This window comes from Gastrolobium bilobum, unplaced genomic scaffold (assembly GCF_033153095.1).
Source record: "Gastrolobium bilobum isolate Gb01-03AN ecotype WA unplaced genomic scaffold, APGP_CSIRO_Gbil_v1 utg6105, whole genome shotgun sequence".
Lineage (NCBI taxonomy): Eukaryota > Viridiplantae > Streptophyta > Magnoliopsida > Fabales > Fabaceae > Gastrolobium > Gastrolobium bilobum.
The window spans coordinates 130,437-144,403 of NW_026899702.1; the positions used below are offsets into that span (position 1 = coordinate 130,437).

At 34.7% G+C, this 13,967-nt stretch overlaps 2 protein-coding genes across 2 annotated transcripts; one reads left to right on the forward strand and one right to left on the reverse strand.

Moving 5' to 3' along the window:
* Positions 1–2,118: 2,118 nt before the first annotated feature.
* LOC133292764 (polygalacturonase-like) lies at positions 2,119–3,672 on the forward strand. Its single transcript, XM_061491219.1, has 4 exons — positions 2,119–2,247; positions 2,365–2,679; positions 2,788–3,306; positions 3,454–3,672. Exons 1-4 carry the CDS (start codon positions 2,119–2,121, stop codon positions 3,670–3,672), a joined length of 1,182 nt encoding a protein of 393 aa, XP_061347203.1.
* A 3,958-nt stretch (positions 3,673–7,630) lies between these two features.
* On the reverse strand, positions 7,631–8,242 carry LOC133292705 (uncharacterized). The gene has a single exon (XM_061491140.1). The coding sequence runs from the start codon at positions 8,240–8,242 to the stop codon at positions 7,631–7,633; it is 612 nt and encodes a 203-aa protein (XP_061347124.1).
* Positions 8,243–13,967: the final 5,725 nt, after the last annotated feature.

Consider the following 13,967-nt stretch of genomic DNA (forward strand, 5'->3'; position numbering starts at 1 on the left):
GCGAACTCAGTTTGCTGATGTGTCACATTTTTTGTGGACAGTAAATTCGCTACCTGTGATAGCAAACTTGGTTGCAATACATAAAAATTATGCATTCCAACCAAGTTCGCTCCCCAATGAGCGAACTTGGTACTTGGTGTCCACTGGAAACGTGACACGTGTTGGGTTTAGTATGCTCTTTTCACTTAAGCCCAATAGCTTTAGTGAGAGTGAGCCCAAAGTCTAATTTTAACCCATGAAACTTAGGGTTAGTTTTGGATTGGGCAGGATATATAAACTCTCTTTTATCTCTAGTGCCTCCAAGGGTTACAGACATCAGAAACACACCAAAGAGACAGACGTTTTTCATCTGAACGGTTGCCCACACGACCCCCTGATCCCCTTGAGTCATAGCCTGGAAGATCAACCGTAGAGCGTAATTGTGACCGTTCGTGGTGCGTTGCTGCAGATCGTGAGGCTTGAGAAGGAGAACTGAACGTGAGAAATTGTCATACTCGTTACTTCTCCCCAGGTAATCAAAATGTTGTCTCTTAAACCGAGTTTGCTACAGTTTTCAGCGAACTTGCACACGTGGCATATTGAAAAATAACATTGTTCGCGTGGTATTTAAATAAAAAACTTGATGAAGAATGACATTTTGACTAGTGTTGCAATTAAATTGCACTGCAACTCAGTAAAATAATATTTGATGATTTGCTTTGTGTTCATTTGCGTGACTTTGGGTTTATCATTGATGGAAAAGGGATACGGATAACAACTGCTAAGGACAATTTGAAATGAACAATTTCTTGCTTTTTTGTAACTAAAGCAAACATTCTAGTGAAAGTTGGCATCTTGCCATGTCCAACACGTATAATGGGATATTTCTATCCTATCTTCCTCTCAATTTCTTTTTAATTAGAGAAATTTAATAACTTCCAACATTTTATTTTTGACAATAAAGGCTCTGATAAATTTATGAAAAAAGTGTGTGTCATTTTAAAGGATGTAAAGTTGTGTTATTTTAAGTGAGAGAAAGAGATAAATGAAGGGGAAAGAAAGTGGAGCAAAAAATATAAAGGTGTGGGTCTCACCTCTTTGTGAGAGTGAAAGGACATATGTTATGTCATTTAAAAGGACAAATATTTTTCTCTAAATTAATTGATATTTTAGTTGTTTAAAATTTTATATTAAACATGTATTGCTTTAATTTGTTTTAGGGTCCCCGACTTCTCATTTTGTTGTATAATTTTTCCTCTTATGCCACTAATTACAACTATATCTTATCAGTAAGATATAGTTATAATATTAAAGTTATTTTTTTTCTCTTCGTCACGTCAATTGACAGCTTTGTAAGAAGAGAGGAAAAAAGAAACTTTTAAAATTACAATTATATCTTACCGATAAAATATAGTTATAATATTAAAGTTATTTTTTTTCTCAGCCACGTCAGCTGACTGCTCTCTAAGAAGAGAGAAAAAAAAAAGTTTTTAAACTTACAATTATATCTTACCGGTTATACATAGTTATAATTGGTTGCTACAAAAAAGTGATATTGCCTTTGTTTTTATCTAACTATTAAAATTAGTTTATTTAATAAAGAAAAAGAATAACAAATGCCGATTTTAATAAAAAAAGAGAATACTTGTCTTTTGTTTTAATGAAGAATGTGATTTTGTTATTCCTATATTTTGAAATTTACCATCTTTTTGTTTCAAATAATTTTTTGCACTCTAAAGTTAAGGAGGAGGAAGAATATAAACAGAATTTATAAAAATTTCAATAGTCTGACTTATGTATTTCGTCGACAATTCACGTTTTTAGTAAAGAGCAAAACGAAAACTTAATAATAGTACAGAAGCTCAACCAAACAGTGTCTTTCAGTTTTTTCCAGATTAATTACATATATTTATAATTGTGACAATGACTTGATTCAAGGTACCATTGTTTTAATTCGTTAGTGTGTTGTCCCAAAGTAACCCACCAAAAAGATACTTGTTACAACCAATTTTATTATTAGACCAAAGTTTGTTTGTTCTTTAAGTGGCCTTCAAATTTTGCCACTACAGTATAAATAATTTCTATCAATTAGCGTTCCATCACATTCGTTTAAGGCATAGTGAACAAGGGAAGATAAAAATGGATGTTAAAGTAAGTGTGACCACATTAGCTTTGTTTCTTTTGCTAGCTTCCTATGTCACAGCAGCACATTCTGGCGTCTTCCATGTTAATAAATATGGTGCAGTACCTCGTGGAGATATAACCGAGGTAATATCATACTAAGTTTTAACAACTGAAAACACTGTTCTTTTATGTGATCAAAAGAGTAATGTGATGGATCTTTTGTCATGCCTTTTATAATTTTCCATTTGGTTTGTTCTTAAGGCTTTGAAACATGCTTGGAAAGACGCATGTGCATCGACAACTCCAAGCAAAATTGTGGTTCCTAGGGGTACATACAAGTTGAAACAAATAACTCTTAGAGGACCTTGCAAGGCTCCTATTAATGTTCTGGTTCAAGGGACAATTCTAGCACCAATAAACCCAAACCACCTCAATGGAAATGATCAATGGGTTAGATTTGAATATATTGATTTTTTAACCTTATCCGGTGGGGGAACTTTTAATGGCCGAGGTAAAAAAATGGCTTGGAATCAAAATGATTGTGGAAAAAACAAGAATTGCAAGATGCTTCCCATGGTAAATAAAGTACTCATTTCTCAATATATATATATATTAGTTGCAGCTATAGTATACTTGTGCATTTTCATCTAATATCCTAACAAATTGTGTTTTTTTTTCCCACAGAATTTTGGTTTTAGTTTCATAAAAAATTCAGTTATCAAGGACATAACTTCAAAGGACAGCAAAAATTTTCATGTAAATGTTTTGGGGTGCAAAAATATTACATTTAACAACTTCAGCATCAAAGCACCAGCAACTAGTCCTAATACTGATGGAATTCACGTTGGAAGATCAACTCAAGTGAACATTATTAACTCCAAGATTGGCACTGGTGATGATTGCATCTCTCTGGGTGATGGTAGCAGACAAGTCACTGTCTTAAATGTGACATGTGGACCTGGACATGGTATTAGTGTTGGAAGCCTAGGAAAATATCCAAATGAAGAGCCTGTAGAGGATTTTATAGTTAGGAATTGCACGCTAAAAAGCACTGACAATGGTGTTAGGATCAAGACTTGGCCCGGTACCTCAGTAACTTCTCTTGCGTCAAATTTTCATTTTGAAGATATCATAATGGTTAATGTCAGGAACCCTATAATTATAGACCAAGAGTACTGCCCATGGAATCAGTGCAAAAAACAGGTATCTAACTAAAAGCTACTAATATAGTAATATATCTATTATCTATGTGTGTGCGTGCATGACTTAATCACTTTGATGAACCAACATTAGAAAAGATTATTAATTTATCTCTTAACTCTTTTTTGGTTTTTGTTTTCAATTGTATAGAGTCCATCAAAAGTAAAGATAAGCAAAGTCACCTTCAAAAACATTAGAGGAACTTCTGCAACTAAAGAAGGAGTTGCTCTGGTTTGTAGCAGTGGTGTGCCATGTGAAACTGTGGAGCTCAGTGACATAGATTTGAGTTTCAATGGAACTATTGCAACTGCTAAATGTGCGAATGTCAAGCCCAAAATTCAAAGAAAAGCACCAACTTGTGCAGCTTAAATGGCCACAACCACAAGATGATTCTCTTTTATTTAGATTGTCTCTATTTAATTTTCTCCGAGGTGGACTATTACACCTTTGTAATCCATGATTAATCTTAAGCGGTAACAATTATACTACATAATTATTTCTTGTCTTTTGTTTAGGGTAAAGAATTTCACTCTTTCATTTGAGATTGCCATGTTACATTAATTTTAACCGATGGTTACATTACATTTTACAACAAGGATATCCTATGTTAGTTTTATCTTTTATCTTTTTTATTTTTCCCCCTTCTATGTAACTCTACTTAACCTACTAATCACTTTTTTTTCTATTTTTAATTAAAAAAATACGTACTCGTGCATCATTGAAAAATATGCCACTTTTTCTGAGGATCCCTTGATGAACTTTCTAATCATCTAATAATCTTTTTTTAAAAGATTTTTAGTAATGTTATACGTCTTGAAGAAAAAAAACTTCATTTTAAAATATAGGTTATTCGCACGATAGTTTGTGAAATACCCTTGAAACATATTATTTACTTATATCACTTTTTTCTTACAAAATAGCTTTTGAAATGCATAATTATTGTCAAACTAACTTGAAAACTTTCTTTAAAAAAAAAAAACTACTACGTGGAGTTTGTTACATATAAGTTAATTAATTATTATCCATTTGAGGCGAACATTTGAAATATATTCATTCTTCCTCCACAATACATTTACTAAAAGAAGTAAAAGAGCTAATATCCTAATGCCCCTTCAAACAACAAGAAAATATGGACATGAATATTTCGGCTTTTTGACCATTTTGCCTCTCATTAATTAATTAATAACCAATTTGCCCCTCCTCCAGAACTATCCACCTTCCTGCCCCCTTTAGTCGATTAAGTTGAATATTTAGTCGACTACATTGCAAAAACACAGGAAATATGAACCCCGCGTTTTAATCGACTACATATTCAGCTTGATCGATTAAAATTCAAGGAGGTTTAATCGACTACATTTATTATTTAGTCGACTACATTTTGCGGAAAACGTTTTTTAAAAACCCCCTATTTCGCGAAGGGGGTTATTTTGAAACCTAGTCGATTACAAAACACCAAGTCACCACCTCTTGAAGAACCGAGCGAAACTCCTCTCATTGGCCGTCCGATTACACCAAGTCAACTATCTACCTTGTGAATCTGAGTTGATAGGTAACAATTAAACCCTTACATTGTGTTTTATGTTTAGTTTTTTTATTTTTTCTCCTTTACATGATTTTATTTCTGTTTCTTTTTGTGTTTTATGGCAGAACGTTGGTTGATTTTTGTTGTCTTCAGTTATTGATATTGTTTCATGTAATGAAGAACATTAAGGTTAGGGTTTTGATTTTAGTCTTTTCCACAGCCACCGGTTAGGGTTAGGGTTAGGGTTTTGATTTAGTTATTGATATTTTTAATCTTTAGTTATCATTAGCTTATTTGTATAGCTTGGTTTACTTGTGCTTTTTGATTAATTTTTTTTTAGTATGCATGACTATTGATTTTTGAAAATTTTGGATATTCTTATTGTCCGATTTTTTGAGTTATTGATATTGTTAATTTGTATTGCTTCCACTTCCATTGTAGGTACGCTTGTTCAAATGGCTCCTCGTAGAAGACCAGACAATGCCCAAGATGAGAGACGCACAAAGCAATGACAAGACAGACCCTCTTCGTCAAGGCCACAACACGAAGAGCTTGCTCCTGTCGACCTCCCGTATGGTTACTTGTTTGATGATGACCTGTCGGTTCCCGCTGCATTTGTACGTGACAATATGAACCGACCCTTATGTCCTCTGAAATCATTGGATACAACATTTTTTGCGGCGGAGGGATTTCAGATTGTGGAATTGTTTGAGGCAGCACATCTGAGGGTTTTGGCTGAGATGTTGTGTCCCTATTCAGAGTTGATGGTGCGGGCCTTCTACCATAACCTCAGCTATGTACAGGGTGAGTTGAGGTCCAGGGTCTGCGGAGTGGACATCATCATGACGGCTCCAGTATGGTTGGAGATACTGGGGTATGACTTTGATGCTTCGCAGACTGTGGAATATGATGCTGATAGCAGTGTAGCAATTCCTGGATATTCCCGAGGAGATGTTGTGGAGGAGGCCAGGAGGCCTGATATCGCACGTGGCCGTCACATTCACTATACGGTGGGGTTGCTCAGTGTAGAGGCTCGTATGTTACACTGTCATCACCCACATCCTGTTTCCGCAAGCTTTCAATCATTCCAGGGTGCTGGAACATGACATTCTTATCATGTGGGCTATCCGACATTATGTTCTGGTCAACTGGAGGCACTACATCTGTTGGATGATGTTTAAGGCCAAACATAAGGGTCATCTTCCATTCGCCTGTCTGGTACAGAGGATACTTGTTCACTTTGGTGTTCCCATGGATACTGAGCACTTGAAGAAGACCACAGGGTATAATTGCAAATTCGGAAAGCGTCTACTGGAGCAGTGCAAGATTGCAAAGAACACGGCGGGTGTGTGGCAGTTCACTGGTACGGTTGAGGTTGAGGTTCCTTATGTTGCCCCAGATGCACACATAGTTGAGACAGAGGCGGAGGATGAGGAAGAGGATAATGATGAGCTTGAGGTTGAGGAGATAGCTGAACCTGAAGGTGGATTTTCTTTGCGTGATGTCATAAAGGGCATAAATGCGACACTGAAGAAGATATGAAAAATGGCGCTGAAACATAAAAAATGGAGGAAAAGTCACATCCAGAAAGGGAATGAAAGGTTTAGACACATACAGGGAAAGTTCAAGAGTGTGGAAGATAGGCTTGCACGAGGACAGGAGGTTGAGGAGGATGTAGGGGAGGGGGCTCATGTGTCAGATGAGGATGACGAGGAGACGACGTCCGAAGAGGAAGAAGATTAGATTTACGGTTTATGTTTTTAGTTCATGTTTAGGGTGGATTTATTGTAATGTATTTTGCTTTAAATCCGATTTCATGTATTTGGGATTAGGGTTTGTATTAGGGTTTAGTTGCTGAACTATTTCATGTGACCAAGTTGTTGTTTTGTTATTTGAATTATTTATTATTATCTATGCCCTTTTCAATGTTTTCCATTTGCCGTGAATGGAACTTTTCCAAAAACTTAATCAATTTGGTTCAAACCATAGCACAACATGTCACAATTGTCCATACAAACTCAGAACATGAACTAATAGGTGTGTAAAATGACTTGAACAAGTTTCGGGAATACTAAACCAGCGTTTCCAAACAATTGATATACATTTAGGGAATATAACGTCCACATTGGTTTTTTGTATGACAAATTGTGTTCCCCAAGTCACACTGAGCATTACAATGAGTGTACAATCACTACCAAACCAAAAAAATTCGTGGAAAACGGAATGGGGTGCCAAAAGCAATGATTTAATCGATCAACCCATACTTGTAGTCGATTAAACCAATATGGGTTGATCGATTAAATCATTGCTTTTGGAACCTCATTCTGTTTTCCACGAATTTTTTTGGTCCTGTAGTGATTGTACACTCATTGTAATGCTCAGTGTGACTTGGGGAAGACAATTTGTCATACAAAAAACCAACGTGGACGTTATATTCCCTAAATGTATATCAATTGTTTGGAAACGTTGGTTTAGTATTCCCTAAACTTGTTTAAGTCATTTTACACACCTATTAGTGATTGATTCATGTTTGTATGGACAATTGTGACATGTTATGCTATGGTTTGAACCCAAATGATCAAGTTTTTGGAAAAGTACCATTCATTGCATTTGTTGAACATTCCATGTCATCGGATCCAAATTTGGAAAAGTACCATTCATAGCAACAAAAATCAACATAAAGTCACATAATCATTACAATACAAAGTAACATAAAAGAAATACATGAACTAAACCATAAACACATTCACCACCTCCCATGGTGCCTCTTAACATCAAGTTCATAACTGAATGAAAAACATTGGATCAACTTTGTCTAATCCTCATAGGACATGTACGTTTATTGTGACCAATTTGTTTGCAGGTGCTGCATCTACTCTGACTGCTTGTGGGTTGCGACTCAACCCAATCCATCACATTCTGTATCCTTGAAGACTTCGGTCTTCCTTGTGCACGTACCAAAGATGAATTTGGGATAATAGTTGGGCCATCTATTTGTGGAATCAACAACTCATTACCCATTGGATACCAATGTGCAGCATAGACCTTGTCAATTTGTGACATTGAAAACACAGGATCGACATAGTCATAATGGTTCAATTTTTCTACCTTGCACACCGCTAACACGTGACTGCAAGGAAATCTTCTAGCTGTGAATTGTCCACATTGACATTTGCGATTAAGCAAGTCCACCCTCATTATGTCGCCGGCATCATGTGTAGATTGATTGTAGGCATCCTCAACTTCAAACAACTGCAGCTCTCTATCAAAAACACGCACACGGAGACTAACCGTTAACTGATCATTCTTTTGTATGACATCCTCAACCTTTTTTGCAATTCTCCAGCCTTTTGCCATTGCTTTTTGGATCTTTTCACGTCTCTTGACAAAATACTCAACAAGCCTACTTTGAGTCATCTTGACCAATGCCGTTACCGGCAAATTACGTGCACCCCTTAGGACCTTATTGATACACTCAAATAGGTTAGTCGTCATATGACCAAACCTGCGACCCTCATCATCATAAGACCTGCACCATTTCTCTTTCGGAATCTGATCTATCCATGATGCTACTTGTGCGTTACTGTCGACAAATTCCTGATATCTGATATCAAAATGAATCTTCGAACTCAGGTACCCTACAAAAAATGGTCCAATTGAATGAGTTATATATAAATTTGCATTAGATACAGCTTGTACACATTCAGTAAATAGTATACCTAGTTTCATCAAGGTTTTCTTCAGTTCCACATCCTTAAACTTAGTGTTAAAGTTGCTTCCGATGTGACGAAGACAAAACACGTGATACGCAAATGGAGGCTGCCAACCGGCATGATCCTTCACAGCCCTGATGATGCTCGGGTGGCGATCGAATATTAGACAAATACCATGCCTATGTGTAACATGAAAATGCATTAGGCAAAGAAACCATGACCAATCTTCCAATCTCTCACCCGGCGGAACAATGGCAAAGGCAATAGGCAGAATGTATACATCTTCATCTTGTGACGTAGCAATCAAAAGGGTACCTTTCTATTTACCGTACAGGTGCATGCCATCAATTTGGATCATGGGTTTACAATATTTAAAAGCCTCAATGCACTGGTGAAAAGTCTAAAATACCCTGCGAAATACAACCTTATCGGTGTAGACTCGAGAATCATCAAAGCACTGGTCTGTATCAATCTTGAACACAGAACCCACTTTAACTAGTGTCATGTATGTCAGCCAACCAGGCATGAATGCATATGATTTATCCTAGTCACCAAATAACTTCACAATGGCCTTCATTTTAGCCTTCCAAGCCTTCCTGTAAGTTATGTTGTATCCATGCAAATGCTGAACCCTTTCTTGAATAAGAACTGGTTTGAGAGATGGATCTTCTTTTAACATACCTACAAAGGAAAAAATAATAATTCAAAGTCAACACTCTCAATATAAACATTGAATTAAATAACATAAACATAACTTATGTAACCAAATATCGCGTATTAGATACTCATAATTGCTGCACAGATAACATCAGAATCTAGCTGTCTATGGTCCCGAGTAAGACCTTGGTTTAGGCAGGTGTGTTCTTTACCCCACTTACTAACCACCCAAGTGTTTCCATTCTTCGGCAACAATGCTCGCACGTACCTGGGACAACCATCAATATGGTGTCGACACTTCATCACAAATCTATGCTCATCACTTTTTGCCACGACAGCAGTACGGTGAGCCTTCATACAATATAATTTGACTGCATGTTGCATTTCAGATTTACTACGAAACTCCTGGTACAAATATAATGGATCCCCTAATTGCCACCCACCGTGAAAGTCATCGTCGTCATACAATATCTCCGTCTCATCATTAGGGTGAGCCCAATTAATGAAGGAATAATGTGGACTTTCGTTCCAAAATGGCTCAATCTCAGAACCTACGTCCAAATTTAAAATTTTCCGTCAGTACGAATGATAACACAAATATAAAATATTCATTTAAAACTTTAATTTACTATCTTATCACTGCTAACAGGGTCAACACAAAGTGGTGGCATAACCTGGGAACTCAGGTTTCCTGAGTTTGTGTCAGCATCAAAATTTCCCTCTGCATCCGTATCTGAGGTGTCATCTAGCGGAATAACACTCTCAGGTTCACCGTCGTCATCACTGTCCATATCCTCATCGTGCTCATCCTCATCTACTTCCCTCAGTGCTATCTGACTTAAGACAGGTGCAGGTGCAGATAAACTGACTACTCTGTCTTCTTGACTCTGACTTCTTTCATGTCTTTCATGCATAGGTGCAGATGAAGATTGACCACAATCTATTTCAACATATATCTCAATAAAATTTTGAAATTTTCGGTCAACAATTGCATTTATGACACATTCCACATCTTCATCGTCACATTATCGTTACCAATGTAGAATAAAGCATCCTTACCAACTGTAGACTCTACCCTGGCGATCATCCGCTGAATGCATTGGCTGTCTTATAGCCCCAATTTTTGGTGAATTCTCCCCTTCAACTCATTGTATGTAGTGCCCTGTTTGATTTTCAACATTTTCGTTTTTCCTTCAAATTGAACACCATTGGGGCCTTCATAATGCTTTCATTCATAGTAGATCATTTTGTAACATACATGTTTGGACTTGAGGTCATATTTCACACGAATTTGGGAGTAGGGTTCGGATTTTTGGGATTTGGGTTCGGATTTTGGGGCCAAAAAATGAGAATGTGGATGGAATGACAATGATTTAACAATATTAAGTCTTTAAAGATGGTGGGATGAAAAGTAAGCGTGATTGGAAGGATCACAGATGACAAACAAGAGGTAGAGTAAGTTGCTAAACGAATTTTTTTGAAATGAGACCGAGAAAGGGCTGCATATAGGGTTTTCCGCGAAATGTAGTCGACTAAATAATAAATGGAGTCGATTAAACCTCCTTGAATTTTAATCGATCAAGCTGAATATGTAGTCGATTAAAACGCGGGGTTCATATTTCCTGTGTTTTTGCAATGTAGTCGACTAAATATTCAACTTAATCGACTAAAGGGGGGCAGGATGGTGGATAGTTCTAGGAGAGAGGCAAATTAGTTATTAATTAATTAATGAGGGACAAAAGGGTCAATAAGCCTGAATATTTCTTTATAAAACAGCACTTTTTAGGATTTGGATTCTTTAATAAAAAATATATTTCATAGTCTCATCTAGAACTCAAAAAAATAGGTGGGCCCACTAAGAAGAAAATAGAAAAAAAAAAATTCACCTACTTTTTATATGAGTATGAGATAATATTGTCTCGTACGTACATGAGAAACATATTCTCTTTCTTTATATGATAATGAGATTATGTGAGAAAATTAAAATACAATAAAAACAAAAGTAGTAAAACTTTGTTTATTACGTTCGTATCTATTTCTTTGCATATTCCCTTCTCATTAGAGAATCCAAATCTAACTTACTATAATGTGAGAACTCCACTAACACTTATTTTTTCTTTTATCTTATTTTTTCCCTGTAAGGTTTAGTATTCACTCTGTGGGCCTGGTAAAAGAACCTCCTTAGTGGACCTCTAGGAGGTCTCCATGTGGGCCATCATGTGAACTATATACAGGCACATGTTTTGTTATATTTTTTACTTTTTTGTTTTATATATTTCTAACTCATTTTTAAAACTGTTAAAAACAAGTTTTTTAAATAAAAACTAATTAAATAGAGTAAAATGAAATTGAAAAAATTAATAATTAATAATTAAATAAATTTAAGAGAATAAATGAAGATGAGTTAAATAATTCTCTTAATTAATCATAAGGTTGACTCAAGTGACAATTTGAGTATGATTTTCTTAAGAATGTATTAGAATCGTGGAAAGGATTAATCTTATATTTGTGAGAAACTCTTTTCTTGCTTTGTTTGTGAGAATACTTGGTAGACCTAACTTACCATAAAAGGATAAGCAGGGTTATTGAATTAAAAAAAATTCCTAATATTTTTTAATGTCAAATCAGTTAGAAAGGTAATCGAGAAGTAATATTTAAATGGGGAATACTTTTCTCCTTTAACAGGAGAGAAGAGTTATCTCCTACTGAAACAAAAAAGTGAAACCAGCAATTTTTAAAAAATAAAAATAAAAACAAAAGCTTGGCACGAAATTCGATGTATGTGTAGGAATGAAATTTTGTCTCATGTAAATGGAGAAAAATATTTTCCTATTTATATATAATAATGCATTTGAGCCCATTTGATCATTTTTCGAAATTAAAATAAACTAAAGGCATATTTTAAATGTGAAAAATAATGTTTGGTAAATGCTTTTTTTTCAACGGATTTAATATGTTTTGAGCACGGTCAAACCTATACTTTTCCCATACTATTTTCTCCATCGTAAAATTTAAATTCAAGACTTTTGATTTAACAATAATGGTTGGTTTGAAAACGATTTTTAACCCTGAATCAATGTTAATAAAATTGGTCCGGTCTGATGGGGTCGATCCGAGAATTAGTAAACCGATCATATAGTCGGTCTGATTGAAGCAACAGACCGACCATGCATAAGAATCGGTGTGATTCGGTGTAACTAGGCTGGTTTTTGTGAAAATCGGTGGCCCGGTCGATTAACTTGTGACCCAGCCCCGTCCAAAAAAAAAATTCAAAAAAATATCATAGTGGATATATTTGAATATTTTTTGCTTATTGATTTACATATGTTATGTACTTACAACACTAATATTATCTCAATTATATACTATGCAAGAAATTTTTATTTGATTTTTTATTAGAGATATTGTATACTGAATTCGAAGCCCCGTATCACGATCATTATATTTTTATTTGATCCTTTATTGAATAATAATGTATGATTTATTATTTTTTATATTAAAGTATTTGAAATTTTTATCATTTTTTTTAGATATTTGAGTATGTTTGTAAATCTTTAATATAAATTATAGAATTGTATATAATTATTGCGTCATGCGGTTTAAGTAATAATCCATTGGTTGGACCAGTAATCCAGTGACTCAGTATCTCTATCGGGTCAATGACTGAGTCAATTTTAATAACATTGTGTTGAATACATATAAAGTCGAAATTTAAAAGATTGTTGAGCATGCTAACTAGGCACTTAGGCAGCATATCAATACATTATAGGGTATTTGATAGGTGGATTTTTGTTTTTTTAGGAAAGTGGTAGATGGAGTTCATAAATGATTATATTTGGTATGGAGTAGGGAAAATTTGCTTAGGAAAAAAATTTGATGGAAAAATTTTTGTAGTGTAAAAATGAAGAAAAATGCTCACTTGGAAAATTTGATGGTGGTATTTTGATTTTCCCAGCAAACTCAAACTTATAACAAATTTACATCAAAAAAATTTTAATAATATTTCAGCCTACCAAACAATTTATTTTTTAATTTTTCAAAAAAAATCATTTTCCCACAATTTTCCTAATAATTGTATTTCCCTGGTAGAAAAAATCTCCTCTACCAAATTTTATTTCCCACCTTTTCTGCCATTTTTTTAAACACGCATTTATAATTAAGAAGAATAAAGAAAAATATCCATGCTTAGGTACATATACATGAAACATTATATCATAATTTACATTATAATTTTTTTTTAAAAAAGAGCCTTATTTTTGTGTACCTGACTATCTATTAATTTGTGTTTATAAAATACATCTAAAGTAGTATAATTTTTATTTATATTTGTTTACATGTTATCCCCAATATACAAGTCATACCCATTTAATTGTATAAAATTATAGGGGTTCTTAGTTCTACAGTACTTAAATATTGATTATTTATATTTAATTATTAAATTTCATATTAAGATTCGTATAAACTGTGACAAAATACAGTAGCATATTAATTTCTTAGGGGAATTAGGAGAAAAGCTAGAATGGCGGGAGGGGTTAGAAAAATGTGCACACGTTTAATTAACAAATCAATGGAACAGTGGTCAGCATGAACATCAGTAGTTTAATGAGATGAACTGCTACCAACTCTTATTTTGATCCAATAATCATATCCCACTGCCATCAATTCCTGAAAACCATTTTTCACCAATCAATTTTTGTTGGGCTAACATTAACATCCCAAGTAAATGTGTCACATGTGAAATATCTACACTTTAAGAATTTTAACCTGTCGTG

Excerpts from the sequence above, each read along its gene's own strand:
- LOC133292764 (XM_061491219.1), top strand. The coding sequence starts at position 2,119 with ATGGATGTTAAAGTAAGTGTGACCACATTAGCTTTGTTTCTTTTGCTA. Across the intron at positions 2,680-2,787 it reads ATTGCAAGATGCTTCCCATG|AATTTTGGTTTTAGTTTCAT; the intron begins GTAAATAAAGTA and ends TTTTTCCCACAG. Across the intron at positions 3,307-3,453 it reads GGAATCAGTGCAAAAAACAG|AGTCCATCAAAAGTAAAGAT; the intron begins GTATCTAACTAA and ends TCAATTGTATAG.
- LOC133292705 (XM_061491140.1), bottom strand. The coding sequence starts at position 8,242 with ATGACTCAAAGTAGGCTTGTTGAGTATTTTGTCAAGAGACGTGAAAAG.